At 39.1% G+C, this 13,443-nt stretch overlaps 1 protein-coding gene across 1 annotated transcript in view; it reads right to left on the bottom strand.

Moving 5' to 3' along the window:
* CDHR3 (cadherin related family member 3) overlaps positions 1 to 13,235 on the bottom strand; it is a 34,028-nt gene extending 20,793 nt beyond the window's left edge. The window contains exons 1-6 of the mRNA XM_068189653.1: positions 13,048 to 13,235; positions 10,005 to 10,207; positions 5,413 to 5,581; positions 2,976 to 3,061; positions 1,908 to 2,002; positions 1,699 to 1,803 (exon numbers count right to left, since the gene is read on the bottom strand). Of these exons, the coding sequence (XP_068045754.1) occupies positions 1,699 to 1,803; positions 1,908 to 2,002; positions 2,976 to 3,061; positions 5,413 to 5,581; positions 10,005 to 10,207; positions 13,048 to 13,117 (728 nt within the window). The 5' untranslated portion in view covers positions 13,118 to 13,235. The remainder of the gene's footprint in view (positions 1 to 1,698; positions 1,804 to 1,907; positions 2,003 to 2,975; positions 3,062 to 5,412; positions 5,582 to 10,004; positions 10,208 to 13,047) is intronic.
* Positions 13,236 to 13,443: the final 208 nt, after the last annotated feature.

The raw sequence follows: 13,443 nt of genomic DNA, 5'->3' as shown, positions 1-13,443 counted from the left end.
TATTTGTGCTATATAAGTCTTAGAACTTAGGTGTTACAGATTCTGAAGTCACTGCAGTTTTCATTAATTCTAACAAGTAGATAAATATTTAAAAGAGCTCTTTTAGCATTCCAGACACAAGCATAAATACACAGAAATGGCAAAATTAGGAGGGAATAATCAGTCTAGAACACAAGGGCAGACATTGTCACTGGGAAGAAGATTCATTATGATGCCTTAAGTTTTAGCTTTCATATTTTCCAGATTCTATACTGCATTAGTATATCACTCTGAATTTCATGTAAAGTGTTAGCAAGTTGTCTTCACAGGGTGGTTAGGCAAAACAATCCTTTTCCATCTTGAGAACCAAGGACACCATTGCAGCTTTGGGCCCCAAAAGGATAAAAACCAGCAAATTAAGGAGAGCAATCTGGGAGGATTTGACTTCATAACCTGAAACTGTAATTGGACAATTAACCCCAAAATGTAAATGGACCAAAACTTATAAAAGTGTGAAAACTTGTGACCAGTTGTCCATCTTGGGTGTAGCCTTGGCCGGGCTCTTGTACTGCCCAAGGTGTATCCTTTGAAGGCCTTTTAATGAATACCTACTTTATTCCTTTAAAACAGCCTCTGTTCCCAGATAGCCTCCCTTGCAGAAGTACAGTAACATGGAATGAGCTATTAACGTTCTTGTTCATTGCAGACATGGGGTTCAAGTATTAAGTAGGTAGCAAAAAAAGGAAAAAAACAAACAAACAAAAAAAAAAAAAAACAATCAAAACAACACCCAGAAGATTGTTCCAAACAAGTGGCTGGAACCTCCTGGCATGGCCCCAGGCGCTATCCTGTCTCCACTTTTGCAGAGATGGCAGGAGAGGAGCCATCATAAATATTCTCAGGAGGGACCTTGTAGAGTCTCACAATCAGGAGACACAATGATAGTGCCTTGAATCCCATCAGTGTCTCATGCAAGTGACACAGATGAATCAACAACAGACTCAGACCAACTGTAATAATTGTCAAGCTCCTGCTTCAGAAACAACCGTCCATTGTGCTTTCTGCAGCAAAAGAGTCTGCTTGTAGCATATGCATATTCGTTCCCATTTTTCCAAATTCTCAATATATCCTGACTCCATCAGTCTTCAAAAGCTATTTCTGACTTGTGTGTTATGACACAATTTCCTGCTTATGACACAGTAAGAGACAACAATGTTTCAAAGATCACCAGGATTGTTTACAAGTGTGTCTGGGAAGAGGAAGACTGATCAAAAGGGAAATCTTTTTATGTCTAGACATTTCTGCATGAATAAACACAATTATGGTGAAATGCACACCTGCATAAGGAGCAAACTCTGTATGACTGTATTCACACCGGGTGAAATTAATCTCCTTGTCTGAACTTGTCCACAGATCTTTGCATTACTTTAACCTCTGTAAATGCTAACAAGTAAAACAAGCTTGTTTGGCTGCTCTTAGCATGAAGGCAGAGCCTGGAAAACTTGTAACTATTAAGAATACAAATAAGAATAAATGAGGGACATTAGGACAAAGCTTTCCAGCATAACAATAGGAACCATAGCAAAATTAAAATACTTTTTTCAGTTGTATTTTGTTGTCATAGTTATTTGCCCTTATGTTAAACCCTCCCACTGGTGCCAAAGCAGTAAACCTTAGAAAACACCTACATTTTGAATGCAATGGAAAATTTTTACTCACGTGGTAAAGTAAGGGCTTTCATCATTGATGTTAATTATATTTATCTTCACTGTTCTAGTTGAGTTGAGTCCATCTGGATCTGTCACTGTTACATTTAAAAAGTAACTGTTAAATAAGAAAAACAGAACAAGAATCATTCTGTGTATGTCAGAAAACATTTCTCTGAATACTATAAGATAATAGGCCGTGGGAATAAAATACATTCTCACCAATGTGGATCTTTCTCATAATCAAATTCTTTTGTGGAAAAAATGGCTCCACTTGCCGTGATTAAGAATGGCGCTGCTGCAGGGAGCAGTGAATACTGAAATGAAGAGAACACGAAATTAGTCTTTTTATCTTTAAACATCCCTCCATTCATTCCTTGCCTTGCCTTGTAGAACAGGGAAAGTTACAGAGGGTCATGCACCACGCAAATAACCTGCAAAGCCACTGAGCAGATCTGTCCAAGGGTGTAACAGGATTTCTTTATTTGCAGCTTCCTATGCCTCAGATGTGTCAGGGGTTAGAAGGAACATGGAACTCACTGCCATTGCTTTCACACAAAAGCAGAGCTAAAACCCCACAGCTCTGCTTCCCTCCTCACCAGCGCAGCTTGACTGGGCAAAGACTGAGGATAGACTTCAAGCTAATTGCTTTCTTGAATAACACTAAACATCGAAGTAAAATCTTCCGGTTCAGTTCTTGAATGTACTGTATTTTATAAAGCCAAACTAAATAAAAGCAAAGATACAACATAATTCTTAGCTAAATGCAGTTACTTTTCCCGAGCTACCATCTTATCATTTTCCACAAGTTTTTCTGAATACCAAGAGTATATTCAGATCAGCTAACACATTTTCCTAACTGAAGGTCACAGTTTGTCCTGGGATTGTCAAAAACCTGATATTCATACGCCTTGTGATTTCCCTACTGTCTCATTTAAAAGAATTTACGGTGTGATACAGAAGGTTAAAAATTTTATTTACTTTTAGTCACTCTTATCTACAAGAAACATTTTGTAAGGCTTTTTTAAAATTTTAAATTCACAATTTCTACTGTCTCTCTCATTAACTATATCAAATTCTGCCTTCAATATCCCTTAATTTTGGAAGGCTGAGAACTTAAAATATAGTTTGTGTCCAAACATTAAGGCTGCTTTTTCTTAGTTTAGTATTGAGAATGTTTCTTTTTTTTTCCAGATTAAACCTTTTCCTGTGTTTCTGATAAGGAAGGAAGTTGTTGAAAGATGATGGTAATTCACATTTCAAACACAGCAGATTATATAATCAACTTACTTTGAGTTTCGCATTTTCAGGATCAGCTGCATCAACTTGATAAATGCGTTCTGGAGGTCTCCTTTCCAACACATAGATTGTCACAGCTGCATGGATGTAAGACTCAGTGTTATCTGGGTAAAAGTCAAGGGCACAGCAGCAAAGAGACTGATGCATTGAAGCTGTCAGGATGTATTATTGCCTGCTGCATCTTCTCACTTCACAAGTATAACTCCAAAATCATCACAAAGATCACAGATACTCAAAAGATAAAAAGAAACCAATTACATATCTGTAAACAGGCAACCACCATTGCAATATGAATTGTCCCTCCAAGGGAAAGTCTGGTGTTTCCTTAGGGCCTATCTTGAGTTGTTCACAGGTTATGGAGTAAATTATGCATTTGGGTTACATCTGTGGGTTTTTTTACCATGCAGATGGGAAGAAAACAGTCCTGTGCTAGGTCCTCACCACCATCCCCTTCCTGTCCACACCCTGTGCCCTGCCAGGAGAGCTCAGAGCCTTTCCTCTTCATTTCTGCTTTTTGTTTACACCTGTGAAGCAGATAAGTAGTGGATGGTCTGCACTGACTTAAATGTTTTCTTTACTAAGGCTGATAATTCAGCACAAGGTACGTTTCTTTCCATGCCAGGGATTCTCACAGCTGGGCTGTCCTATACTGGACCACTGGCAACAGGCTCATCTCTCCTTGGGCAGAGCAATTAACAGGACAACAGATCTTCAGATCACATTATTTGCTTTGTGCCCTTTTGTGTCTGCTGGATCTGCTCTTTCTGGACTATTAATTTCCACTGTGACCCCTACTGACTGCAGCTCCTCATCAGAGCAGTGGGAATCCCAGAGCAGCGTAATGAGTTGCTCCCAGAGGACAACAATATGAATACAAAGTTTAATGAGAGGGAGATGCTTTTTCATAAACAGCAAATGCGCAATTAGTGTCTAATTGTGGCTGGTACTGTTAACTAAAGCCACACAGTTAGACAGATCAGACATCTGTGCTCACCAATTTATGGCAGCTCTAGCTGAGAGCTAAGCTGATGCCTTTATTGGTAACAAGCTCCCATGTAGTGTGTTTCATGCTGTGTTGATCCCTCCAAGTGTCAGATTTAATTATTATTAGATTCCAGTGGCACCCATGATATGCAAGACACCAGCTATACCAAGAAGATGACACAGCCTCTTCCCTGGGGGAAGATAATTTGCTTTACAAACTAAGTATTGTATGGAATCAGGGATGTCAGTGTACTCAGAAGGCATCAGTGAGGAGGGCTGAACATGAGCAGGTTGCTCTGAACACGTCCCTGAGCAGCAGGCAAAAGTCAGGCTGCAGCCAGGCTTCACCACTCCAGTGTGGTCAGTGCAGACTTGCAGCCAGCTCTGAATACCTGCCACAAAGGGATCATAGTTTAGTACTTTCAGATTTTTTAAAACTGAATGTTGAAGTAGGCTTTGCCATACAGTGCTGTTAGGTCAGCAAGTCTTCAAACAGTACTTTATGGAATAAACTGAACTGTTCTGTCTGCATGTGAACACATAATAAACAAATCATTATATTCTGATGCATCTGGTACCGTTTTTGCAGGTCTTCTTCTTTAGTAAATAAGCAAGGTAAGATCTCTTAGAGAGTAAAACAGTTATTTCCCATCCTCTCTATCAATGGCAGTGTCACTCACATCAGGTACAGCAAAACCTGCAATGCCTGGACTGGCCACAGCTGCAGTCCCGGCTCTCCAGCCTCATTCCCAAGGCTACTGCACATTCCTCCCCCTTGCATCTTTGCTCCTGGTCTAAAAGTCAAGATGGTTGACATCAACTGCCTCATGTAGGAGACATAATTCTCTGCCTCTTTCCATTTGCACCACCATAGATCACAATCTCCGAGCTCTGAATCTTAAGACTTATTTTCAACTTAATTTCTCATGTGAAGGTGCAAATGCAATATGCAGATATAAAACATCTGCAAAGGAAGGTTTTCATGGTTTTCCCACAGAAATTCTTGAACATAGAATATTCACTTGTTGAAATTTATCTTGCTTGTCCAAATCAGTTCAGTTTTCATCAAACTACAGAAATATGTACCCATACTCAATGGCTATAATCCCAGCAAACTCCAATTTTCTAACTTAAAAAAATATGTATTTATTGGTATAATTTTTCTTTTAATTCTTCAGCTGCTTCAAAATGACTAAATAATTTTTAAACAAAATTTCAAGAAAAATAAAAGGGCATTTCCAGAGATGAGGCATGCCAACTCTTAGTGTAAAACAAAGCTCTGATAAAAACAGTGTCCTGTTCATCCCTTGTTTTCCTAAAGGATAATTCCTAGACTACTTTACCTACAGGCACTATATAAGCTCAATTTTTTTAAGCCGATGTCATCTTTTCAAATATTGTTCTTTTCAAGTATTGTTCTTTTCAAATTCTACCATTATCTTACTTTGAATTGCCATATTTCCTTGAAATGCAGGATATTCATTTTTATCTGTTACATAAATAGTCAATATGTTAAGGTCAGTTCTTCCAGCTGTATCTTCAACAAAAATCTGCAAATCAAACCTCTTTGGCATAGTTTCATAATCTAGCACAGGGTTTCCAGTGGTAATAACCTGAAAATAAAAGATTATTATTAGCACATGATGCAAGAAATGAAACTTATAGTCCAAATGAGCAAATACAAATAAAAGGACACTTTCAATCAGTAAAGAGTGAGTGTTTAAGATGATCTTTTACTTGTTGGCACATTTCCCATCAGTGGCAAAAATGTGACAGAAACAGAGTAAAGAGACCGAAGTGTTGTGTGGCGTCATGGAGTAACTCAAAGATCTTTTGTGCGAGGAGCAGTTTGAGGAGGAGATAACCCTGAAGAAGCTGCCCTGCCTCACAGCTTTGTCTTCAAGGTCAGGACTACATCTTGCAGGTATGTGTCTGTTTCAAGTGTTTTCCTTTCCACATCATGCTCCAGGAGCATTCAAGGTGTGATGAGACTGAGAATTTGGAGGAAGCCTTGCAAAACACAAGGACAGCTTCATTTTTCTGTGAATTAAAAACATGAGGAGGAAGATCTTTTACTTGAAATAAAGAGTGTGGAGGCAGGAGACCATATAGTCTAGCAGCTACCAGAACCTTCCTTGTGTAACCTGTATCTGGGAGCAGACTTGCAGGAAAACCACAGAAGAAGGTAGCTTCATGGGTACATTGTCTGAGAGAGGCACCAGATTTGTTTAGGGAAAATGCTGAACTAATTGAAAAAATAACCTAGGCCTTGAGTTTTGGAAGATTGATAAGGCAAAAATTTGTTTTATTTTGTTTTGGGGATTATATTTCAAAGGCTTCCAGCTCTGCATATTGCCTCAACACAGAATATGTACTAGCACAAGACTGACATTCTTTGAGAAAAAGTAAAATGCAATCTTTCTGGATTTAGGATGAGTCCCGAGCAACAGGAGGATGCTGAAAGTTGTATGCCTCAATCTTCACTGCTGAAACCAATAGATCTTTCCTTTCTTGGACAAGAAAAGAAAAGGTGACAGTTTAGTTTTTTGTGTGGCTAACAAACTGTGAAACTTGAACACAGTAGCAGGGTGCTGTGAAACTGGGAAGGAAAACTGTTAGGGCTCATGAGTGTATGTGACAAGTAGCATGTCAGTGTATTTACAATACTGCACAATAAAGGAGGCTGAAGAACATGCAGAAGAGAACAACAAAATAAATCCTTGGGTTTAGATGAGATGCTGTGGGCCAGAGGACAAACACAAGAGCGATGTTAGCACAGTTAGAAGACAGAAGTCAAAATAGAGACAAATAACAAAGAGTTGGAGAGGAGTGAAGAGAAGCACAAATGTTTTGTGCCTTCTGGTACATAAAACAGCTTCTGTCTGGAACCTCATGGATCTTTTTGTTACAATACTGCAGGAGAAAATAACTGTGTCCTGGATGGTCTCCTCTCCTCCTACTGTACAGATACAGGTTTCCCATAAAAGTGATGCTAACCCAGGAGAAACATCCTAAAAAGCTTGTCACAACAGTGGAAAGCTTGATGTTCAAAATGAATGTTCGATGGAGATCTAAATACCTACATACCTACCTGTATGTGTAAACACATTCAATGAATTCAACATTTTAAACTGTCCAGGTCTAAACAGAAGTTATGTGTTCTGGAGATCATCCCTCCAGTTCACAGCCAAATATTTTCATTAGTTCTGTAACTACAGCCAGACTAAATGTGCCTAAATACACATCTTCCACCCTCCTTTATAAAGGCCTTGGAAGTGAAGATGTGAATCTAAATGGTGTTTTTCTAGGTTGCCTTTGAACCTTTTTGGGTTCAGCCCACTGGTGTAGGCTGTGAGGCAGAATTCACCTTTCCTTCAGGTACGAGCAAAGCTTACTGATAAAGGCAGGACTGCACACACTTGAAGCAGCTGCAGGCTTCATGAAAGGGGATCTAGAGTCACCCCTAAACTGTCTATCACTCGTTCCACATGAGAATTTCACTGCTCCCTGCTCCACCACCAATATATTCAGAGAGCACCACTAAGAGCACCCAGGTAGTTTCAGGCAACATCAGTTTTTTTATGCATTCCACACATCTTCTGCTCTTGAGAACCTTCAAACAGGAGCAAGGTGAGGAGGAAGGGACAGGACTGAAATCTCAGAAACTGTTACTTTCTCAGAAGTCTGAAAATATATCAAGAAATGTGATATTGCTTTCTGCTGCTGCAACAGGACTAAATGAGCTTCATAAATACTGAAAAGCCTATTCTAGCAGGTAGTTAGCTAATCTCATAATTAATTCATTAAATACTGCCTTTTTCTATATCTTAACAAAGATTTAATGGCAGCAGGTAGAGCTGAGGTGTCTGGTTTTGGATCAGATCACTTTTGTGAAATACTGTACAGATCTGCTACAAGTATAAGTAATTAAAAGTAGCAATCTTCATCAAGTAAATTAACTAAGAAAACCCATGTATTTATCCTTGCTTTATGAGTTGTAATTAGAACTCCTATGCTAATTTGCAGAATTTGTATGTAGATTGTTTTGTGATTTTTTCATGACTGATATTCACTGGCTCAAACTCTTTGTTCTAGTTCTCCAAGTGTCTTAGGAAACATTGAAAAAAGCAACAGTTCAAGCAAAACATAGAAAGGTTCAGAGGCTATTCAGGTGATGTGGCTGTGGTATGAAATGGATAGAAACTGACACTTTGGAAGAAGTAGTCTCCGGTCTCCAGCTTTTTTGGCCATCCATTTTCATCCTTGTGTCACCCTCCACTGTTCTAGGACAATAATTTCTCCATCATCCTTCCCATGAAAAAAACAAGAAGGACTTTTTGTCTATTATTTTTCCTCCTTATTAATTTCTCATTCCCACTCAACAAGCAAAAATATAAATTCTTGTGCATCATAACATAAAGAAGGCATGGGACAGGAGCAAACAGGTATATAAAAGGACTACATTTTTTTTTGACAGCAGAAGGGATCACTTTAATTCAAAATGGCAAAATAAAGCTTAGGAAGGGAGTCCCTACATTATGGATTCTCTGTCAGCAAAGCCAGTTTTAGGGATGTATCCATTTCCTTCTGATTGTTACAGAGAAGTCAAGGAAGGAGCATGAAGCAGAGTTCAGGGAAGTTTAGGTTAGATATCAGGCAAATATTTTTCACCCAGAGGGTGGCTGAACACTGGAAGAGGTTCCCCAGGGAGGTGGTCACAACACCACGCCTGGCAGAGTTAAAGAAGAAATTGGACAATGCTCTCAGGTACATGGAGTGATTCTTAGGGTGTCCTACATAGAACCAGGAGCTGGATTAGATAATCCTGAAGGAACCCTTCCAACTCAGCATATTCCATAATTCTATGATTCTATGATCTCTTCAGCTGACCCAGTCCAGGTATGTGTACAGTCCCACCCTATGCTTCACAGGTGAAAGAGGGCTTTCTTGAGAAGTTTTTAAACCATTTCACTAACCTGGCTGAGCAGTAGTAAAGAGCCATCAGAGTTGGCACAAGTGAGCTTTGTGCTCTGCTGGGAGGCTGGAGCATGGGAGCCACAGCAGCTCCCTGCAGGCTCATCAAATCCATGAGCCAATACCACCCAGGGCCACAGACTTACTTTTTCCAAGTTTTCTCCCAGAAACACCAGCAAAGAGAACAAGAAAAGAGCTGTTGTATCAGTTCTGTGAAAACCTGAACTTCCTTGGAAACACCCAGAAAAGGATATTCAAACCACCTTTTTAAGTCTCTGCACCATTTCTCTCTGTATCTATTAAAGCCACCCTTCAGTGTCACTGTTCAGGCTCAGATGTACAAGCAAGTTGCAATGGGATGACAAGTTATCATGCATCTGAACACTCATTGCCTGTGACAAACGTGAGCTAATACTTGCTGATTTATTCAACAATGAAAATCAGCTTGAAGAAACAGAAATTGCTCTGCATTTGCCATGGGACAAGAGCATGCAGTGGATAGAGACACGTCACAGATGTGTGGAAGGGTGGTAACTTCTGCATCAAGATAACATCCTCGTGTGTCACAGCCTTTGTTCAGAATTAAAAATTACCTTGATCTAATTCAGCTTCATTTATTTTGGAAGTGAGACAAATTAATTTTAATTCTTAAATTCTTGGTGAGAGTGGCCAAACAGAAGCTGTATGTGGTTTAACTAAGGCATTTTCATTTCACAGTGACTTCATATATATTAAGCTGAAAAACTTTGTATAAAACCTCAAAACAGAAGCAGATCTTCCAAGTTCTTCTTCATCTCTTATTTTCTAAAAATCACATTTTTTTCTATCACAGAATTAATGGAATTATTGTGATGAGTGATTTTTCCTAGATGCAATTAAAAATCATAATTACTATTGCTATTCATCTGTCATACCTATTACAGCGTTTTTGAATACTACCACAGTCTGCATTTAAAATTCTTTTCTGATTAAAAGATGAGACACTGTGCACTGTCAGTGCTCAGTAATCCAGGAAACATCAGCCTACAACTGAAAATCACTCAAGTTAAACTTAAAACTCACCCTGAATTCAAGACCTCCTTTTGGTTCAATGTCAAAAGCTTCTGTGAGTGGATTTGAATTTACTATGGTAGGAAGAATTGCAACACCTTCAGAAGCCAATGGAGAAACAGTCACATTAAAGTTATAGACTGCAACACCAGCTGCTGAGTTTTCTTCAACAGTGCTTGTTGCAGGTAAGCCCTTAAGCAACTGGGATCTTCTTCCTGCAGACGCAAATGAACGTAAAATTACTTGAGCTAACAAGTACACAGCTTTTGTCAAGAGCTGCCATTAAGGAACACAAAATGCCCTGACTCTCTTTTTACCTATGAATGGGGGCTTATGGTAGTAAATCCAGTGTTAATGGCAAAAGAATCCATCTTTTCTGTAATTCAGTCCTATAGTGTTGTCATCTAGAGTGGTCATTGTTAAAATATTATTTTACTGCATCATTTGCCTTCATATATGTCTTTATACAGAAGCAAAGAAGCCCAAAATTTTCTATTTTCTATTTTTAAATTTTGCCTCCTGTACTAATTAGTGTCTCTGTTCACTGTTACATCAAGAAGTACCTTGAATCAAGCAGACCCAGACACTAAAGAAGCTTTTTTTTTTTTTTTTTGTGGACTGCACTATCTGCAGCACCTACATCCTCCATTTTCCCTCTTTGAATTCTTTCTATGGCAGCTGTGTGCAAGCCTGGCTCTTGAGTAGTGTGAGTTTGTAACAATTTCAGGAGTGGTACCGTCATGTCTCCTGCTTTGAGCGAGGAAGAGCAACCTGGAGTCTTTGGAGAAGATGCAGGGCCACAAAAGCACACTATGGCTCACACTAGGGAAGCTGCACGTGCTGGTGAGGCATCCAACAGATTTGCACAAGCTCCTCGTTTGCCCAGACCTCTGGACTCCCCAAACTTTTTGCTTTCTCTGTCATTTAGCTTCAAGTTTTTGGTATTTTTGACAAAGGCCTGTTGTGCTTCATCTTATGAAGAGTGTCTAGAAAACTTAAATCAGGACTGCTTTTGATGCCCTGAAACAGCACTTCAGTAGTCTCACATCCCTGAACCAGCAGTGTACCCCAACACCGCACTAGGGCAGGGCTGACTATTGCTTGGGGATAGATGCTCCACTGGCTCATCTGAAACACCCTCCAAGAAAGCTGGCTGTGTTCAGCCAAACTTCCGACACACTCTGTGCCAAGAGGGAGACAGATAGTGCCCACTCAAGGGTCTAGACAGGCTCTTCATACACCAGCAATTACTGTGGCAAAAGCCCCATGAAGTCTTTTTGGGTTGTTTTTTTTTTTTTTGTTGGGTTTTTTTTTTTTTTGTTTTTTTGTTTTTTTTTTTTTTTTTTTTTTTTTGCTACAGAGTTGCAAGGTGAAAAGCTGCTACAGGAACTAGTCTGAGACCATTGGAGCTGCAGCCTAAGGGCCCCTCCACAGCTGCATGGAAATTCACATGATCCCACACTGCAGATACAGCAGGTTCATGGGTCACTGATCCACCTGGGATTATTCTGGCATTTATGGAAAAAATGACATTGGAGATACTCTACAGGTACAGTGTGGGATGTGGGAGACTGTGAAGTGGGAGCTGCCTGAAAGAGTTAATCTGAACAGGTCAATCTGACACCCTGGTAGGACTGAGTTCAGCTGAGCTGTTACTGATTTATGTCAGCAGGAGCAAGACACAGTGAAGGACTAAGTTTTTATTACTGTTATTACTGATTCTGGAAAACATCATCAACAAAAATCACCCATGCAAATGAGGCTAGGCTGAGAGGGGCTTCTGGAGATACATTTCCATAAGTGAAGCTGAACTTCAAATAAAATCTCCTGTGGACAGTACTTAATGAATTCAGCTCACTCATCAAGCCACAGTTCATTAATGGAAACCATTTCTAAAAACAATGAAATAATTTTCAGTATTTAGAAATGTAGAAAGGAGTTGCTATTTTTGTATTATGTCCAAAGATTGTATTGGCTGCTTATTCAGAATTTGTCTTTCTAAATCAAAAGTTCTAACTTCTTGCTCTTTATTTTTAACTGAAATTTTAGGTGCTGCATCTGAATGGCTTCTTCTTTTTCCAACCAGTTTTAAAAAAATTCTCCTTCCATATTTACAAATCCTTTCTTACCTCTTTACTTTGCAGAACAAAATATTTCTGAAGCAATTTAACACATTATCAGAATTATCAATGACAATCATTGACAAATGATGAGTCCGAGACAAAGCAAAAATGAGATTATTTTGGAGAAGTTTATTTATATTTAAAACTTATTTATCTGTGATATGTCAGTCTTTAGACTGTGCTTGAGTAACACCTTCAAGATTTTCTCTGTCCACAAACATGCAAGTCAGAAAAATACTATTTTTCAAAGAAAGCTGAAAGTGGCTGGCAGTGTCCTAATCACAGATTTGGGAACATCAGGAAAACCACTGAATACTGACAGGTTCCTGAGGGATGGCAGAACTCTTACAGTTCCTTGGGAGCAAAATGACCCTACCTGAGCAGGAAGCTTACAGCAACACCGGTTCTTCATGTGCCGTGCAGACTTCAGACAGTTTGAAGATCTACCAAGTTGCTAACGTGCAAATACTCTCATTGGCAAATCTCCCATGTATTTACACCAATCAAAGTTAGTTATGTTATACTACTAATATTGTCCACAACCTTCTCTCTGTTTGGCCCTGTTTGGTTGCTTGTTTTACTTTATCAAAGAGAAATGTTATCAATATATGAAAGGAAGATACTGGGGTATAACTATGAGTTATTGTTTCTTGAAGAGCTGACCTCCTTTCCCACTCCAGTGCTGTCAAACTGAGCAGTGGCTATTAGAAATGAAGTGCCTCATCTAAAAAAGAGTTTTAGCAAAAGAGTCATATTCTCTTCATTATACTGCTGTAACCACAGAGCCCAATCCATTTCAGTAGGAAACTAATTGTTACTTGATTTTTCCCATCTGTGTCTGATCCCTAAATATGTATTATAAAGTTCCCTAGAGAAAGCATAACAGCCAACAGTGTTCTAATTTTAGCAGCATAATGAAATCATGTACTTACCAGATACTACTCCCAGCAAAATTAGGAAAAGGAGCATGTTCTTCATTGCCTTTGTTACCCTGTCCTTCATGTTCCCAGGATGCAAACTGAAGGAAGATCACAGTATATTTTCCCCAGTTTACATCAGCTTCACCAAAATTCTTCCTCTTTTTCATGTTGTGCAGTGAGAAATTAAACAAAGGGCCCATGTCTCTAAGGGAGTTTCCAAACACAAGCTTGTTTGCTTGTCAGGGAACTGCTCCTTGCTGATATTTCATTCATAGCCCTGGTCTGTACTTGGGAAAACAGTTGTTAATTGTCCTTTCACTATAATCATCTTATTCATTGAAGCATTATGAAGAGAATCTAGTATGTTTTAAATCTGGAAATACCATGATGCTTTCACCACTCTGGCAA

Source organism: Anomalospiza imberbis, chromosome 5 (genome assembly GCF_031753505.1).
Source record: "Anomalospiza imberbis isolate Cuckoo-Finch-1a 21T00152 chromosome 5, ASM3175350v1, whole genome shotgun sequence".
In the NCBI taxonomy this organism is placed as follows: Eukaryota; Metazoa; Chordata; class Aves; order Passeriformes; family Viduidae; genus Anomalospiza; species Anomalospiza imberbis.
The sequence above is the reverse complement of the archived record's forward strand: the minus strand, read 5'-3'. Positions and strand labels throughout refer to the sequence as shown.